This window comes from Lygodium microphyllum, chromosome 12 (genome assembly GCF_053477565.2).
Source record: "Lygodium microphyllum isolate KBCC chromosome 12, Lygodium_microphyllum_v1.1.10, whole genome shotgun sequence".
Taxonomy (NCBI): Eukaryota; Viridiplantae; Streptophyta; class Polypodiopsida; order Schizaeales; family Lygodiaceae; genus Lygodium; species Lygodium microphyllum.
This window is the reverse complement of record NC_141146.1, coordinates 125,122,718-125,141,455: the sequence shown is the minus strand read 5'-3', so window position 1 is coordinate 125,141,455 and position 18,738 is coordinate 125,122,718. Positions and strand designations below refer to the sequence as shown.

The 18,738-nt window shown below is 40.8% G+C and overlaps 1 protein-coding gene across 1 annotated transcript in view; it reads right to left on the bottom strand.

The window, feature by feature from the left end:
• The window catches only part of PRPL11 (plastid ribosomal protein l11), a 38,819-nt gene extending 20,302 nt beyond the window's left edge, over positions 1 to 18,517 (bottom strand). Inside the window, exon 1 of the mRNA XM_087690003.1 lies at positions 18,163 to 18,517. Within this exon, the coding sequence (XP_087546129.1) occupies positions 18,163 to 18,355 (193 nt within the window). The 5' untranslated portion in view covers positions 18,356 to 18,517. The remainder of the gene's footprint in view (positions 1 to 18,162) is intronic.
• Positions 18,518 to 18,738: the final 221 nt, after the last annotated feature.

The window sequence follows — 18,738 nt, the reverse complement described above, 5'->3', positions numbered from 1 at the left end:
TACGATCAAGGAGTGAATGGTCAAGGCAGTTATGCACAAGTGGCACACCAGACTATTCCTCCTCAGTTTGCTACTTATCCTGGTTACTTTGGTGGTGGGTCAGTTTTTCAAGCAATGGCTAGATTACCCATGGGTTATAAGGGATATTTCCCTAGAGGGCCACCAGGAATGATGCCTATTGAGGCAGTGAACCCACTTTATGCTAATATTGGTCTACACCCCAGTTATCAGACTTTGCAGAGTCTTTATTTGATGCTTGGAGTACAAAATTCAGCGGCTGGTTTTTTTCAGCCTAGTGGGCATATGACAGCTAAGACAAGTGAAATGAATGCTAATAATGCGCCTAAGGGACTCCCCTTTTTACAGCCACCTGTCTATGACAACCTAACACCAAAAAGTGCAAAGCCTAAAGACTATAAAGAGGGTGATCAGGCATTAAAGTTTGAAACCTTCAATGGTATGCAAGATAAGCTAAAAGCTTTGACATTTATACAGCACTTTAATACAGCTTACACTAGAGGGAATTTTACTGAGACTTCTAAGGTGCAGAAGGCTACAACTTTTTTGAAAGGTAATGCTTTGCAATGGTGGAACATATTGTTGATGCAAGGATATGCACCTACCACTTGGGTCCATTTCAAATAGTTCTTTGCAGCCTCATGGTTAACTAACACATTTGAACCAGATGTCATGACTACATGGCATAAATTGGACGCGGCAAATTGTGCAAATTAAGAAGAGTACAATAAGAAATTTTGGGAAGCACTTTTGCCCTTGAGTTCTTACAGGATAGTGCCCCTGTCAGAACAAATTGAAAAGTACTGTTGCAATTTGCCCAAAACCATCAGGGATTATTGTACCAAGACCAGGGTTACAAATATGGTACAGTTAATTGAAAAAACTTGTGTGGCAAATGCATTGTTGAAAGGAAAAGCCGATAGCTTTAAAGGCACTGAAAAGAAGGATTCTTAGTTTAAGCAGGATCTTGGCAAGAAGAAGCAACAATTTCCATAAAGGACCTGCTTTACAAAGAAGTCTTTTTGGAAGAAAAGATTTCAGCAGCAACCTCAGACTTCTTTTAAACAGGGCAAAGGACAGAAGAGGCCACTTTTTGGCAAATCATTTGAAAAAAGAAAGGCTTTAATGATGGCTGGGAAATGCTTTATATGTGAACAAAAAGGCCATATTGCTTCTAAGTGCCCACATCAATCTTCTAAAGATGCAGAGGATAAAGTTGCGCCAAGTAAAAAGCCTGATATGGTGGGAGATCGATCAACTAATGATGTTACAAAATTGAGCAGAGCTTGGGAAAAGATCAAAGATTCCACAGTGCTTATTTTCTTTGATCCTGGAACTCGTGCGAGATAAATCACCGGCATTGGCAGCTAAGCTAGGTATACATCTCGAGGAAATGGGACCAGTTGGATAGGCTGATTTGGCATGCCCAAGACATACTGAACCTGTCACCCCCATTCTTGGCAAACTCCGTATGCACATTCAGAGCTATGTGGACACAAAGGAGTTCCATATTATGCCTTTAGAGGGCTGTAATGTTATGTTGGATATTTCATGGTGCCACAGGAAGCATGCTATCTTGGATACTTACAATAGAACAATCACTCTTGTACATAGGGGCAAGACTCATATGTTAGATGTGAAGCTTAAAGGAGAGTTTGTCCTCGTTGTTTCTGCTTCTGCAATTACTTCTGTAATGAAAAATCATATTTCTGCGTACTTGGTTTTTGCAAAGCAAGTTAATGAAGTTGACAGTAATGTGTCTGTACTAGATGAAAGTAGAAGGGATTTCTTCGATAAATTCAGTGACTGTTTCTCAGATTCGTTACTAAGAGAGTTACCCGCTGAGAGGCCTGAAGATCATACCATAGATCTTATTCCAGGGACTAGTCAACCCAATAGGCCGCCATACAGGGTCAGTGCAGCGCAGCAAAAAGAGATTATGACACAGGTTAATGAGCTTTTAGAGAAGGGACTAATTCAGCCCAGTAGTTCTCCGTTTTGTTCACCTATGTTGCTAATCCAAAAAAACGACGGCTCTTGGCGAATGTGTATTGACCACGGAGCCTTGAATAAGAACACGATCGAGACTAGGTTTCCGATTCCAAGGATAGATAACATTCTTGATCGATTACAAGGAGCAGGATAGATTTGAAAAGTGGGTACCATCAGATCAGAATCAGGCCACAGGATATCCATAAGACTGCTTTTAGAACGACATTTGGTCTCTATGAATTTTTAGTCATGCCTTTTGGATTTACCAATGCTCCTGCTACGTTTAACAAGATGATGGATAGAATTTTCCGCCCTTATCGAAGTTTCATTGGCACATTCTTTGATGATATGATTATCTTTTCAAAGAATAAAGAGGAGCATAGAAAACACTTAGTTACAATCTTTAATGAGCTTAAGCATAATAGATTGCTCATTAATGGCAAGAAGAGTGAATTCTTTTTGGAAGAGATTCACTTCCTTGGGCACATAGTTTCTAAAGATGGTGTTAAGATGGATCCTGCAAAGATAGAAGCAATTGTTTCTTGGCCAGACTTGAAAACCGTTCATAATGTCCGCAGTTTCCTTGACCTATGCTCTTACTACAGAAGATTTGTAAGACACTTTGCAGAGATTGCTTCTCCTTTACATGCGCTTGAAAAGAAGGATGTCAAATGGCAATGGACTAACAAAGAGAAATCAGCATTAGATGTTTGAAAGGGAAAATGACTACAGATCCAGTACTTATTTTGCCACATCTGTCTAAGCCATTCATAGTGCAGTGTGATGCATGTGGAAATAGCATTAGTGCTATATTAATGCAGAATGGCCGAGTTGTGGCATATGAGAGTAGAGTACTTCCTGTCGTTGAAAGGACTTACCAAATTTAAGAGAAAGAGCTATTGGCTGTGATCCATGCACTTTCTAGTTGGAAGCACTATTTGCTTGGTGCTGATTTTGTAGTACAAACGGATCATTAAACACTTAGATACTTTCTCACACAAGCTGAATTGTCAAAGAAACACATGCGTTGGGCAAATTTCCTATCTATATTTCATTTTCAAATAGTGGATGTGGAAGGCAAGAAGAATGTAGTTGCAGATGCTTTATCTCGCAAACCACAGGTGTCAGTTGTTTCAATTTCTTATCACCATGAATTGGATGATATGAAAGAGCACTATGCTAATGACGAAAAATTTCTCTGAAATCTATGAACAGTTGATCAATGGCCAACATCATGATCATTATGTATTCAAAGAAGGCTTTATCATGATGCATGGAAGACTATGCGTTACAAAACTAAGGCCAAAAGTTTTATTATAAAGTCATGCTCCACCGTATGCAGGACATCGTGGTATTGATACTACAGTCAAAGGGGTAGAGACTTTCTTCTATTGGCCAGCCTTGAGATCTAATGTTGATGCATATGTCAGATCTTGCCTTGTATGCCAAAAGGTCAAATTTGATAGACAAAAGGCACCAGGGTTATTGCAACCACTGCCTATTCCGAAAAGACCATCGAAAAGTATTACCATGGATTTCATTTTTGATCCTCCAAGAACTTCTTCAGGGAATGATGGAATCTGGACTATCATTTGCAAATTCAGCAAACAAACACATTTCATTCCTGTAAGGAAAAAGGTTAAGTCTGAACACATGGTAAAGATATCTATGCATAATATCTTCAAATACCATGGAATGCCACGGTCAATTGTGAGTGATAGAGACCCAAGAATGACTAGCTTGTTTTGGAAAGCATTGTTGGAAAACATGGGCACTACGTTGAAATTTTCATCTTCTTTCCATCCACAAACTGATGGACAGTCTGAAGAAGCAAATTCGACTGTTTTAGATCTACTTAAGTGTTATGTTTCATATCATAAGACTTCTTGGGAACACTACTTGCCATCGGTTGAGTATGCATACAATAATACAGTGCACTCATCTACTGGCAAAGCACCTTTTGAGATTGTGGAAGGTGGAAAGAAACTGCCTCCCATTTTGCAAACAAAAGATAACATTTTTGAAGCAGATTGTTATGTAAAAGATTGGGAAGAAGCATATAAAAAGGTGAAGTATGCCTTAGAAAAGTCACAAGCTAAACAGAAAAGAGCTACTAATAGTCATCGTAGGGAACTCTTATTCAAAAAGGATGATTGGGTCTTATTGCGTTTTGAAAAGGCACGTTTGAGAAAACAAAAGGGCAAGGAACGTTTGTTTCCAAAGCTGAGTATGCGTTACTATGGCCCTTTTCAAGTCTCTGAGAAAATCAATGACGTGGCATATAGGCTGAAATTACCAGAGAATTGGAAAATTCATAATGCATTCCATGTGAGCCTATTGAGGCCTTTTTTTGGTGAAGTGCCAGAAGATATGGTTCAAGAGGAACAGCCTGAAGTAGAGGAATTAGATGAGATTCTAGTTCCTGAGCAGATCCTGGCACATAAGGATAGGAAAGTGAAAGGTAGAGTTATAAGAAGATTTTTGGTGAAGTTCAAGAACTATTCACCAATGGATGCCAAATGGACGGAAGAGGCTGAATTGGCAGATTAGTATCAGTTATTGCAACTTTACCGAGAAGCTTTCTTGCTGGAACCTATAGTGACTTAGAATGCTTTTTGAAGCAATGTGCATTCTCTATTGTACAATTGAATACTACATCTCATTGAATAATGCACAATGTATGGTTTACACTTAGCATTAACATGTGTATCATTGAATGAAATCTCAGTGCTTTGAAGTTGTATTTGTTACATTTCAATTGAATGATTTACATATTGTAACACTAATAGTTCGGGGATACGTGCTATCACCCTGTGTTGCATCCGAAAATATGTATATTAGAAAGACTCCTAATAATCATAGTTGGATACAGTATGTGATCCTCCACCTATGTGAGACTTGAACTTGCAATGGCACAAATGGTAGCGAGGAAACTTCTACCATCGCCCCGTGTCATCTCTTAGCAAGTTATACATGCGATGGCACTAATAACATGGAGAATCTTGTTATCGTCCTATGTCATTTGTTAGCATGTGTGGCATGCGATCGAGGTCACTTGCTTCTTTCAAGAGAGGGGTATGTCACTAGGTGGTGATACTTTTTGCAGTTGCTTTCCTTATTTACTTATATAAATATTTTATTTTTCTTTTTTTAGTTGTTGCTTTTTACCCCCTAGAGTTCTCTTAGATTAAGCCGGGATCTTTGCATGGCCAGAAGAGGCAGCCATTGGGACAAATTGGATTAATGGTTTGTCTAAGCCTTAGGACCAGTTCCATATTGAATGAGCACTGAAGAATAGAATGCCAGTGGTTTGGGACTGTGTGCTTAGCCACTCGAGATGGTGCATGACAATGAGTCTAGCCAAGACAGAAGATGAACATATGAGAATACTCACGGAATAAAAGTCACTATAACTGAGCCACATTACACTTTTTGATGTGCGTGCAATGATAAAAATTGCTCAGAACAACTTGAGAAATGCAAGGGTCACCATCCCTAAAATTTAGGGAATTACTATTTTTTGACCCCAAAATATGTTCACGTCACTATCTTCGTTTTTGCATGAAGATTAATACTCTGGTATGTGCTGTGGTCAAATTTTGCACCAATCATGGAGAATTTTAGACCGGAAGGTTTAAAAGGAAAAATTGTTACATGTATGTCATGTGGCACAAATTCCCAAAAGAGAGAGAGACAGAGAGAGAGAGCACGAAAAAAAAACATAATACGCGTAAGGGGCAGATCTAAGAGTGAAGTTTTAAGGAGCTGAGGGCAAATTGCTGCAAGTACATCAGCTATGGAGAGTACTTCTTCGTCTCTGACTTATGTACGGAGGTAGAGCTTGCTCCCTCTGGTCAACTCTATCTCTTTCCTCAGAAGACAATACTTTGCATGATAGGCTGATTCCATTGAAGATACAGTTTTGTGTTTTCTTTGCACTTCTGCTGAGGCAAGAGCCTCACTGTCCAGGTTCACGAGCAACTGTTGGCTTATCCAATGCAGGAACTAAAGAGAGTGATGACCATGCCACACAGAAACAGGGTTTTTCATCTCTGATTTAGTGTTGTTTGTGGGACTATTTTATTGTTGGAATGATGCCAGGGTAAAAGGGATGTTGTTCTGGATATGCTGGACAATAAAAACAGTAAATACAAAGTTCTGCAGACTGCAATTCTACACATGAATCATTGAGTTATGGTCATAGAAAATGCTTTCCTAAAAGGGACGTTGTTCTGGATATGCTGGACAGTAAAAACAGTAAATGTAGAGTTCTACAGACTGCAATTCTGCACATGAATCATTGAGTTATGGTCACATAAAATGCTTTCCTAAAAGAGATGTTGTTCTGGATATGCTTGACAGTAAAAACAGTAAATACAGAGTTTTGCAAACTGCAATTCTGCACATGAATCATTGAGTTATGGTCACAAAAAATGCTTTCCTAAAAGGTAAATACAGAGTTTTGCAGACTGCAATTTCGCACATGAATCATTCAGTTATGGTCACAAAAAATGCTTTCCTAAAAGGGATGTTGTTCTGGATGTGCTGGACAGTAAAATCAATAAATACAGAGTTCTGCAGACTACAATTCTGCACATGAATTATTGAGTTATGGTCATAGAGAATGCTTTCCTAAAAGGGATGTTGTTCTGGTCATGCTCTATTGTCCTTATGCAGCTGGGATTTACTCAGAAAAGATGAAAACCAACTGTTCATAGGTTATGCATTTTGGAACATTTCATTTTTGTAACTTTCCATCTTTTAATTAATAAAGAAATACCGAGAGGGGCGCCGGTCTTCGGGGCCAATCTGGTGTTGAGCGAGGGAATGAGGTCTCTGTTTGTGTGTGTGTATGTGTGTGTGTGTGTGTGTGTGAAAAGACTAGGTGTTAATTGAAGGAACTACCGCTTTATGTGAGTCATAGACCGGTTACATCAACCACTGGGACTGTGCAATTATCTCCAAGCTCAGCTCCATGGTATTCATTGGCCATCACTCTTCATTCTTCTGCTTTTTTGAGTTTTCATTGTCACAGTGTTTGCCATACACTATGTTTCTCCTCGCAAATCCTACCATTTCTTGAAATGCTATTAAAGCAGAGGTGCTCAAAGAGTTAAAGCTACTCTTCCTCAACGAAGGCAAAGAACAATTGGCAAGATCGGCACACTCAGATTATTAATTATTTCCACTGCATTATTTGGGAGATACCAATATCTTCTCCTCCCTCCCACCATCCCTTTACATGTTTGCAACACTAGTGCTATGGCTTCTCCGAAAACGGAAGTTATCATGAGAAAGTGAAATTTTGATGCTTTGCTTAGCATTTTTTTTGCAAGTAAAATGTGGCTGATTATATTACTCAAAAAAACCGACTACAACAGAGTGCTCGTGCTCAATAGACTAGCTGAAGCTAATACAAAGTCACCAATACATCATGTATATAAGCCTCTCAAGGCGGTCTTGGGGGGATGGGGGCAAGAAGCCTTTGGGGGGGGGGGATATAACGCCAACTGGGGGTGTCTGTCTGCATCACGAAGAACAGACCCTGTTGGGATGTAAAGGTCCTTTATTCACCTCCGTGTATTTTACACGTGTATTGTTATGTTGTACATGTGAATGCACCCTTATGGGCCCTAAGTATAAATACATTTTATTCTTTGTGTACCAACACATTGTTGGTACACCCAAATCTGTTCGTCACTCTTACTCTCACTCTCACTCACATGTTCACTTCCTCTTTTGCAAATCTTCACGCTTCCCCTACCCGTGCGCTCCAACAATTGGTATCAAAGCTGAGGTTAAGGTGCTCACGCTCCTCGAAGTCCGTGTGAGACAACACCAGCTCTTCGCTCGCGAGAAATTAGTAAGTCGTCACTCATACAGGTCAAGTCGTCACTGTTTCCAGGCACGTGTATGTGCTGGACAGTCAGGCGACAGTGTTGCAGGTCACGTTTTGTGCAAGCGACAGCCTGATAGACAAGACAGGTCATTTTTGACCTGGCAGGCAGGACAGGTCGTTTTTTATCAGGCAACAGTCAAACAAGTCACGAGCAGCCAGGACAGGTCGTTTTTTGATCAAGCGACAGTCGAACAGGTCACGAGCATCAAGCGCAAGGCTGGATAGGTCACGAGCATCAAGCGCAGGCTGGACAAGTCACCAGCATCAGGCGCAGGCTGGACAGGTCACAAGCATCAGGCGCAGGTTGGACAAGTCACGCGATGCTGTTTTCGTCACGTTTTTGAGCAGGCGACAGCTCACGCAAGGATACCGCAAGCAACGCAGGTCAACGGCTGCAGTTCGACATGTTTTTTTTCTTCCAAAAAATTTTTTAAAATTTTTTCCAAGGTTTACTGCAAGCAACCTCTTTGCCACTGCAGGAGTTTGCGACAACAAGCACAGTTCTCAAATTTGGTCAAATTTGAACCTGGAAATTTGGGGCTTTTCCCAGATTTGATGTTGTTTATGCTTGACAGTGACATCTGTGTCAGAAATTGCAGACATTGTGCGCATTGACCTCAATTAATTTGGGGATTTTTCAAAATTTGTTGGAATTTTGCTCATCCGAGTAAAATTTCTTGGCATTGGACCAAGGAAAATTGGGGCTTTTCATGTATTGATGCAATTTTGCTCAGCAGAGTCAGTTTGGCTGACATTTGCGCACATTTGGACCTGGAAATTTGGGATTTTGTGCAGAATTTGATAAATTTCTGCATTATTTGCCTGTGCAGTGGCTGGTTTATGTCAAAACAGCAGAGGATTATTGCTGGTTATGCAAGAACAGTAGTGTATTTGCTAATTTAGCTTGTGCTCTTGCAGTTCAGTGCTTTTACACTTGTACTTGTGAAAAAATGGCTGCAACTTCTTCCAGTTCTGACATTAAAAGTTTGATGGAAATCAAGCGATTTGATGGTCAGGGCTTTGATCTTTGGAAAGATCGTATGCAAGGCATACTGTTCCTAAAGGATTGTGAGGATGCTTTGCAAATGGATAAACCCGCACAAATGTCTGAGGCGGATTGGGCCAAAGTCAATAAAAGGGCTGTGGCTTATATAAAGATGGGTGTCACTGATGACATTTTGACAGACATTAAGGGTTTAGACACTCGTCATGCAATATGGGAGAAGTTGAAGACTACCTATGAGATCACCACACCTGTTAATCAGGTGCATTTAATGCGCAAGTTGGTGAATATGGATGAGTCCAAGCCTGCAGCTGAGCACTTGAGTGCATTTACTGGCATTTTAAATCAGCTCAAGGATGCAAGTTTGGATTTTGATGATAAGTTGAGGGCGATCTTTTTTATCATGGCATTGCCCGACTCTTGGGAGACTTTGGTTGTTTCTCTCAGCAATAACCCCAATCTCACATATGATGGTGGAGGGGTTCGATCTTGAATGAAGAAATTAGACATAAGTCTAGTGGAGAAGGCAACAACTCAGCTTATAATGTTAGAGGCAGGGCTGAAAAGAAAAATGCAAATGCTGGACAGAGAAGCAGGAGCAAGAGCAAAGGAAAAGAAAAGAGTGATGTTACATGCTATCAGTGTGGTCGGAAGAGCCACAAGAAGCCTGATTGCAAGTATTACAAGAAGGAACAAGAGAGAAAGAAGAATGCAGGAGACAAAAAGAAGAAAGAGGAAAAGACAGATGCATCTGAGGCAGGTAAAGGCAAGGAAAAGGCCAATGTGGCCTCCAGTGTTGTCATAGAGGAGCTCTCAGATGCAGAGGCTGATGTATTATGTGCAGTGGATTATGATGCCCTTGTATGTCACATGCAGGATATGCAGATCACCAAGGCTGATGTGATTGATGCACTTTTGTCAGTTGATGATTGTGTCACTCAGACTTGGATTGTAGACTCTGGTGCCTCTTTCCATGTGACTCCATGCTTGGAGTATTTTGCTACTTTTGATGCAGGCTGTTATGGCAAGGTTTACCTTGGAAATAATCATACTTGCAGCATTGATGGGATTGGCACCATTTGTCTTTGGATAATGGGCAAGAACTTGTGTTGAAAGATGTCAAATATGTGCCTGGCATCAAGAAGAGTTTACTATCTGTTGGACAGCTTGACTTGCATGGTTACACCACACTGTTTGGTGGTGGTTTGTGGAAATTAAAAAGGGGTTCCATGCTGATTGCTAAAGGAACCAAGAAGGGCACTCTATATTGTCTGCACTGTAAAGCTTTGAATGGCAAGTTTCTTGCAGTTGCTAAAATTGGCTGTCATTTGGAGTTATGGCATAAGAGATTAGGCCATATGAGCCAGAAAGGTCTTGATGTCCTTACCTCTTTGAAGACGGTTGATGGAAAAGACTCTAAACTTGATTTTTGTAATGACTGTCAGTTTGGAAAGCAAATGAAAATTTCCTTTTACTCTGGTGTCTCCCGTAAGTCAAATGTATTGGACTAAGTGCATTCTGATGTATGAAGCATGCCTTTGAAATCGTTGGGTGGTGCTGCATACTTTGCCTCTTTTATTGATGATTGTTCCAGGAAGATTTGGGTTTATTTGTTGAAAAAGAAAAGTGAAGTGTTTGCTGTTTTTAAAACTTTTCATGCATTCGTGACCACTCAGACAGGTAGAAAGTTGAAATGCTTGAGAACTGATAATGGGGGTGAGTTCACGTCTAATGAATTTAAGTCTTTTTGTGACTTGCATGGGATCAAGAGGAAGCTTACAGCCCCTTACAGCCTCCAAACAGGTCCCTAAATAATGGCATCCCTGAGGAGGTTTGGTCTGGCAAACCGGCCTCATATGACCTTTTACGAATATTTGGCTGTGATGCTTTTGTGCATGTTAGAAATGAGCTGAGGAATAAACTTGACCCGAAATCCACCAAAGGCATTTTCATGGGCTATGGTGATGAGGGTGAATTTGGCTATAGAGTGTGGCTACCTCAGTCCAAGAAAATTGTTCGCAGCCGTAATGTTGTGTTTAATGAGGCAAAGTTGCTGAAAAGTACTTTAGCCTCTGATGAAGACATGAAAAATGTCAAATTTCAAAATTCGCAGCCACCTATTACTTCAAATGACGAGCCTCATGGTGCTGTACCACAGGCTGAAACTGATGATCAGCCGGTTATCTTTGAGCCAAATGATGATGGACAGCAAATAGAAGCACAGGGTCATGGACAGCAAGATAGACTTGCTGATTATGAAAATGCAGGTGCTGGAAATGAAAATGAAGGCGCTGTACAGCATGAACAGCATGCTGAAAATGGCTTACAGCAGCCAATAAATGCTGAAAATAACATGCCTCCAGATGTAGATCCGATTTCTGAGAATGTGGATCATTGGGTACGCAGGTCTACACGCCTAAGAAGGCAGCCACATAGGTATGACCCCTCTTTGCATTATGTAATGCTTACTGATGAGGGTGAGCCTCTGACATATAAAGAGGCTAAGTCATGCAAATTCAGCAATAAGTGGGAGCTAGCTATGCAAGAAGAGATTAAATCTCTGTATGCTAATGATACTTGGGATCTTGTGTCGTTGCCCAAAGGAAGAAAGCCTCTTCCAAACAAATGGGTTTACAAAGTAAAGACAGTTGATGGGAAACCCAAGTACAAGGCAAGATTGGTTGCCAAAGGGTATGCACAGAAGGAAGGGATTGACTTCCAGGAAGTCTGCTCACCTGTCGTGAAGATGACCACACTACGTGTGCTTTTTGCTCTCACTGCTGTATTGGATTTAGAGCTGTACCAAATGGATGTGAAAACAGCTTTTCTGCATGGTGACATTGATGAGGAAATCTACATGAAACAGCCCGAGGGTTTTGTAGTTCCTGGAAAAAACCAATTGGTGTGTAAACTAAAACGCAGCTTATATGGGCTGAAACAAGTACCACGGCAGTGGTACAAAAAGTTTGACACTTTTATGCTCTCTCATGGGTTTACGCGCAGCCATGCAGATCATTGTTTGTATATGAAAAAGGATACAGATGGCAGCCCTATCATACTTGTTTCGTATGAGGATGATATGTTGCTAGCTGGGAAGAGAAAGACTAGCTTGGATGCTCTCAAAGATCAGCTGAAATCAGCCTTTTCCATGAAAGATTTGGGGAATGCACAGCATATATTGGGCATGAGGATTCGTAGGGATAGAACGCAGAAATTGCTGTTCTTATCTCAAGAAAAGTATATTGAAAAGGTACTGGACAGATTTAACGTGGCTGAACTCCATACCTTAAGCTTAGTAAAGCCAACAGCCCAAAAGATGGCATGGAAGCCAATGCTATGAAGGGAGTCCCTTATGCATCAGCTTGCGGCTCTCTTATGTATGCTATGGTGGCTACTCGTCCAGACATTGCTCATGCAGTGGGAGTTGTCAGCAGGTTTATGTCAAATCCTGGCAAACCACATTGGGAGGCTGTCAAGAGTATTCTTAGATATCTGAAGGGTACACAAAGAAAGTGTATTTGCTATGGGCAGGGTGCACTTAATCTGCAGGGTTATTGTGATGCAAACATGGCAGGTGACTTAGACACTCGCAAGTCCACTAGCGGGTATGTCTTTACAATTGCTGGAGGGGCCATCTCTTGGTGCTCCAGGTTGCAGAACATCGTCGCACTGAGTACTACTGAAGCTGAATACATATCAGCTACTGAAGCTTCTAAGGAAGCTATATGGTTGAGCAGACTCGCAGAGGATCTCGGCATGTCTATGAGTACTCCAGTGTTGGGATGTGATAGCCAGAGTGCTGTGTATCTGGCTAAAAATGCCATGTATCATTCACGCACAAAGCATATTGATGTGCGATATCACTTTATCAGGCACGTGAGGTGCAAGTTAGTTATTTCACAATGTGGGACCTAGAACCCCAAAATATCAACGAGCGCCAAAGGCAAAAGTTGTAAAAAGTTATATTGGAGAGATAAGGTGGTACCTAGTATCAAAATTTGACCTAGACCATTTAATTAGCTCTAACTCTATCACTGGTGACACTAGAGAATTGGCATTAATTAATTAATCAATGCCAATTCTAGGCTAATGAGATCAGGATCACTTGGGTGATAAACTTGCCTTAATTGTTGAAACTTCGTTCATCAGTTATTTTTAGAGCCATAAATAATTATTAAGTTAATATTCTGAACATTAATTTAATAAAACTGAAAAATGTTGGAAATGGTTATGAAATACTGGCACTTGGCAAAACTTGCCTATGCAAGTGGAAAAAACATTTTTGAAAACCGAGTCATTCCGACCTTGTGCAAGCTCTGTGTGTGTGTGTGTGTGTGTGTATGAGAGAGAGAGAGAGAGAGAGAGAGAGAGAGAGAGAGGAGACTGCCATTGCTATTGCAACAATTGACAAGCCATTTCCAGCCAACAAGAGACCCTTCATGAGTTGGGTGACATGCCCAAAAGAGACTACAGCAATAGGTGATTGTAGTTTGAGGGCGGTTTCAACCAAGCAATATCATACTCTGTGTGTTTCGTCAATGGAGACAGCTTTCATTGCTATCTAGATAGGTTAGCAATTGATTTCTTCCATTTTCTCCCAATGGAAGTCTAATTTTCTCTCTCCTCAATATTTTGTCTCATCCTCCAATCTATTTTCATCCTTCCTCAACAATTTCCAACAAATTTACACATACCACTAGGTCTGAAACCAATCTTCCTTCTTAGATAGGGTGGTAAATAAGCACTAATTACAACGAGCATAAAATTCACATAAACTGAAAGACAAATGATACCAATCAATCTTGGACAACAGACACCCGGTTGGCCCCAAAACTTGGGGCCCCTTGTAGTATTTTTTTAACTTGTATTGCAATGGATTAAGTACACTGAGATTGCTCTAATCTCCTTTGCTTTCCAATGCCTCTTTCTGTCATAGACGACCAACAAGCCTTCTTATTGTTATGTTGGGTATTAAGCTCATGAAGATGGACCAATAGGCTATGGAGAGTAAAGCTCCATGGTGGAGAGAGAGAGAGAGAGAGAGAGAGAGAGAGAGAACTCTTACAAGTACACAACAAGTTGAATAGATTGATAATAGTTTGTGATGAAAGTACAAGTAATAGGGCCTAAATATATAGGTTGAGGTATCCACCTACACCTTTGGCCCTTATCAAATGCTAAGTGGTGTAAAAGGTGTTCACATCTATATGCGCACTTTTACACACAATGATGTGTGTTCACACACGAAGATCAATGAGTCTAACAAATCACCCCTTCGGGTCATGGGTGGTTGAACCCATGACACGAAACATATGGAAAAAAGAAAAGGGAAGGTCTCATCTCTAAGAGGCATTATCTAATCCTGTACTATCATTCTAGAAAGCAAATCCATAAGGAAGAGAGATACACCATGAGAAAGATCATGGCATGGTCTACTGAAAAGGGACCCAAAGTAAGGCATGGTTCAAAGGTGCATGTGTATGGTCAGAGGCTGATCAAAAGCCAGTGTAGCTCAAAGGCACTGAGCACATGATCAAAAGCCAGTGTAGCTCAAAGGCACTGAGCACATGAACAAAGGTCAAATACATGGGTATAGCTTTTGAGATCAACTCAGAGGTCATGTGGTAAGTGGCTATGATCCCCCCTGAAATATAGCTCCTAATAGAACCATAAAAGGAAAATACAAGTATTTTTTAATAAAAATCGGGGTACAGTACCCCGCACAATAAATGATTGGAAAGATCCAAAGGTCTTAACATATGTTTCGTGTCATGGGTGGTTGAACCCATGACAAAAAACATTTGGAAAAAAAAAAAGGGAAGGTCTTACCTCTAAGAGGCATTGTCTAATCCTATACTATGATTCTGGAAAGGAAATCCATAAGGGAGAGAGATGCACCATGAGGACAATCATGACATGGTCTATTGAAAAGCTCAGGGACCCCAAGTAAGGCATGGTTCAGAGATGCATGTGCATGGTTCAAAGACTGATCAAAAGCCAGTGTGGCTCAAAGGCATTGGGCACATGACCGAAGGTCAAATACATGGGTATAGCTTTCAAGATTAACACAAAGGTCATGCAGTAAGTGGTTACAATCCCCCCTGAAATATAGCTCCTAATAGAACCATAAAAGAAAAATACGAGTCTTTTTGAATAAAATCTGAGTAAATACCTAGCACAAAAAATGTTTGGAAATATCCAAGGGTCTTAACTTATGCATTGGCATGGTCAATCTCTAATTCCAAAATACATTATTTATTTATTTAGAATTTGATTCAAAAAGCATATTGATAGGGTTCAACATTGCCAAGAGACCATGATTGAACAAATATATAAAGAGCCTTGTCAAAACTAGTAGGTGGCTCATCACAATCAGTATCTGATAAGGTATTAGTAGTGGCATAGTGGGCATGTTATTAGTCTTGCTAGTAGTCTTTCTTCTTGCAGCATTGATCAACAATGTGGCCAATATGCTTGGAATATCAACACTTGGGCAGTTGTTTCTTGGTGTAGAAGGCTGTCGGTGCTATGTCAACATCTTTGTTGCGCCTTTCATCATCCAAAACAATGGCAACCATTTCTTCACATTTCATCTCTCAAGCCACCTTGAGAGCTATCATGGTTTCATGGAATTGTGTTTCTTTCATCAAGCTATTAAGAAGTATAGCCTTTTTATCATCATCAATCACACGGCTTTTGAGAGTGGTCAATTGTTGGTAAAGAAGACTAAAATGATCAAGATAGTCCTTAAGAGTCTTCGAAGGGTTGTAGGAGATACTAGACAATTGCATCTTTACAAATAATTTGGAATTATTATTAATATCTCCCCCAAGTGTGGTTAGGCTGAGCCCAATGTAGCAAGTGTGTTTTCATTCTTCTCAAGCCATTCTTGATGAGGTTGTGCGTTGCCCCGAACATGCTCTAGCTCATTAGTGGAGATGACTCTCCATACGCCTTCTCACATAAGTATGAATGAAATCTTTGTCTTCCAGATGGAGAAGCTAATGCACCAGAATTTTTTAATTGTGACGCCATATCTCAACATCCCAATGGTAGATGCCACAAAGAGCTCAAATTGAAAAAGAATAAATTTTGTATGGAGAAATTTGAAGAAAGTAGGGCAACTAAGTCCTATTTATAGGACTCAAGGGCTTAATGTTTACATTATTGTGTGAATACTACTCTTGGATTCTTGGCTCGTAGGCTGACACATCCACACACTAGGATGGTGTGGGCTGGTGGTATGGGATGCTAGCTCTAGGGACGTTGTAACTCAATATGCTGCTAGCTCCCAGGCTTGAAGGTGAGCCCATTTTGCTCTATCCATGACTAGACATGAGTCTAATGTCCACACCCTTTATGTTCTTTGCTATCAATGTGGCTTGTGTCACGTCTTGTTTTACAAGGACATTTCAAGAGCCATAGACATCAATATCAATCAACCAAATTTCAACCTTGAGGATGACTTCAAGAGCTTAAAAAAGTTGTGTTGCTCATTGGGCATCATGCAGGGTGCATGCAGGTGTGCACCCATAGGACATAGGAGGAAAGAAGGGTTGTTGTCCATGGGAGCATGTTAACAATCCACATGTAAAGACACTCCCATGGGTGTACAATGTGCTAAAGTTCTTAGGGAAATTAAAAAAAAGAGGACAAGTTCCATCCCCCATAAACAAAGAAAAAAAAATATTGGGGAAGATGAAAAAAAGAGGGAGGGAATGAGTTATGCACAACACAAAGAATCTAGATGTGGGAATGAATTGTGCAACCAAGAAAGAGGGAATCTATCCACTTTAACAATATGCGAGACACACACACACACACACACCCACACACACAGAGAAGAAATGTTTGGCAAAGTTCAACTAGCCTATGGGGGTCTAGAAAAGTTAAAGGTGTTAAGACAATGTGACAAAATTTTGTCAAACACTAGTTGCATTTTATCTTACCAAAACAACCATATTCTTTAACACTAGAATGAACATTGAATAAAGAATGTGAGTCAAATCTTCAAACATTAGGCAGCACCTGTTACCTTTATGATCAACCAATAAAGACGAAAGGATAGTTCACTAATATCGACTTGGTATGTAAAGAAACCATTTTCCACAAATCACTTGTGGGATATCTAGCATGGGAAGGCCATATCAATTTTATTAGACTTAAAATAAGAATAGACCATACCATTACTTGCAAGAGTACGGATGAATCCTAAATGGCCTAAGGGATCAACATCTAGGGAAGTTGGTCTCTAAGAGAGGTGAACTGGCCATACAGATCCAACCTCCACAAATGACACGACACAAGTTTGCACATCCTAGAAATGTGAACAAACAGATATCAAGCCCACCTCCACCTATAGATTTGATACAAGCTCATCGACAAGCCTAGGACCAGCAACTTGTCGAGCAAAGCTCCTACCTTAAGGGCAAGGCTGATGTCTCATATGATTAGTGCACACTACCCCATATGTATGGGTAGGACTTTCTCAGGGCTTGGATCCAAAGTGTAGTAATCACACGATACAGCTCTATACTTTAGCCAATTGCATTTCACATGTATTAGTGCTCTTCCAAATTAATAAGTATGAGCATGGGCCGTTTCAACATGAATCTCTAGGCTCGTTGTTTGAGTTTGTCCAGAAATCGAGTATTTGTATAGGTTCACAGCCTCTGCCACATAATTGCATGTACCTGTTGGAGATACGGCATGATTGCACATTCCCCGACCCAGTTGACCTCTTATGCAAGTTCAAAAGAAGATGGAAGACAAGTATTCCCAAAGCTGCAGCTCTGATTCTGCATTTTCCCGCCCAAGTGACACTCCTGCAATGTTCTCTCATAGGTCACAAGCGGGCAGCTCCCTCTTCACTAGATTCTCCACCGCCACCTGTTCGCACCAGCCCACTCAACTTCCCCTCCCTGTCCTGTGCCCTGCCCCACCCCACACCTCCAAACTCCATCCAATGATCCTTTCAAAAGACGCACCAACAGGTATTAAAGTATTGCATACACATGTGAACTAGAACATTCAATTTCTTCCTTGCATGAAAGTTCAAGATTTTGAGCAAAGCTCAAAGAGAGTGCATGACACAGAACACCGAGATTCCTTTGATAACATATCAGGACGCGCAATATCATGGATTTACTTCAATGATACTGATATGTTGAACATTGAGAAGCAGACCTTAATTCCTTTGATGGTATTGAAATGAGAAACGATATGGAGAACAGATTGCAGACGGCCTTACATTTCTTGGCCTTTCCGGCCGGCTTGGGAGGAGCCATGGCTGTGACTTTGAAGGGAAGGCTGCTGAGGCGAGGAGGCTGGGGAGCCACCCCCATCCATTTCCGCGTGGGTTGAGAAGACAAGCTCTTGAAGGCCGAGCAAGCCGAGAGGTCTCTGGAGCCCGGTAACAGTGTTGGAGAAAGAGAGGCCGCCATAGCTGCCTCACAAAGCGGCCGAGAATAAGCTTCCCTTCAATAAAACCCCTCCCTTTGCACCATAAACCACCCCTAACACAGACGAACAAGCGGGGTAATGAGAGAGAGAGGGGGGAGGTGGGCTGTTTTGGTTGTGGATATGGTTTTCACATTCCTGCATGTTGACAGACTTATCTACTTATATTTCTACTAGTCACTTTTCCAACTTACTCGTTAGGTTTGTGTTAAGGAATTGCTAGTTACCAGTCATTTTTATAATTTATTATGGATAGATTTGTGTTAGCGAATTACTAGCTGCCAGTCATGTTTATACTTTAATGGATAAATCTATACTAGCTGTCCAAACCCGCTAAACCATGTAACGCTTGCGAACTTGCAAAGCT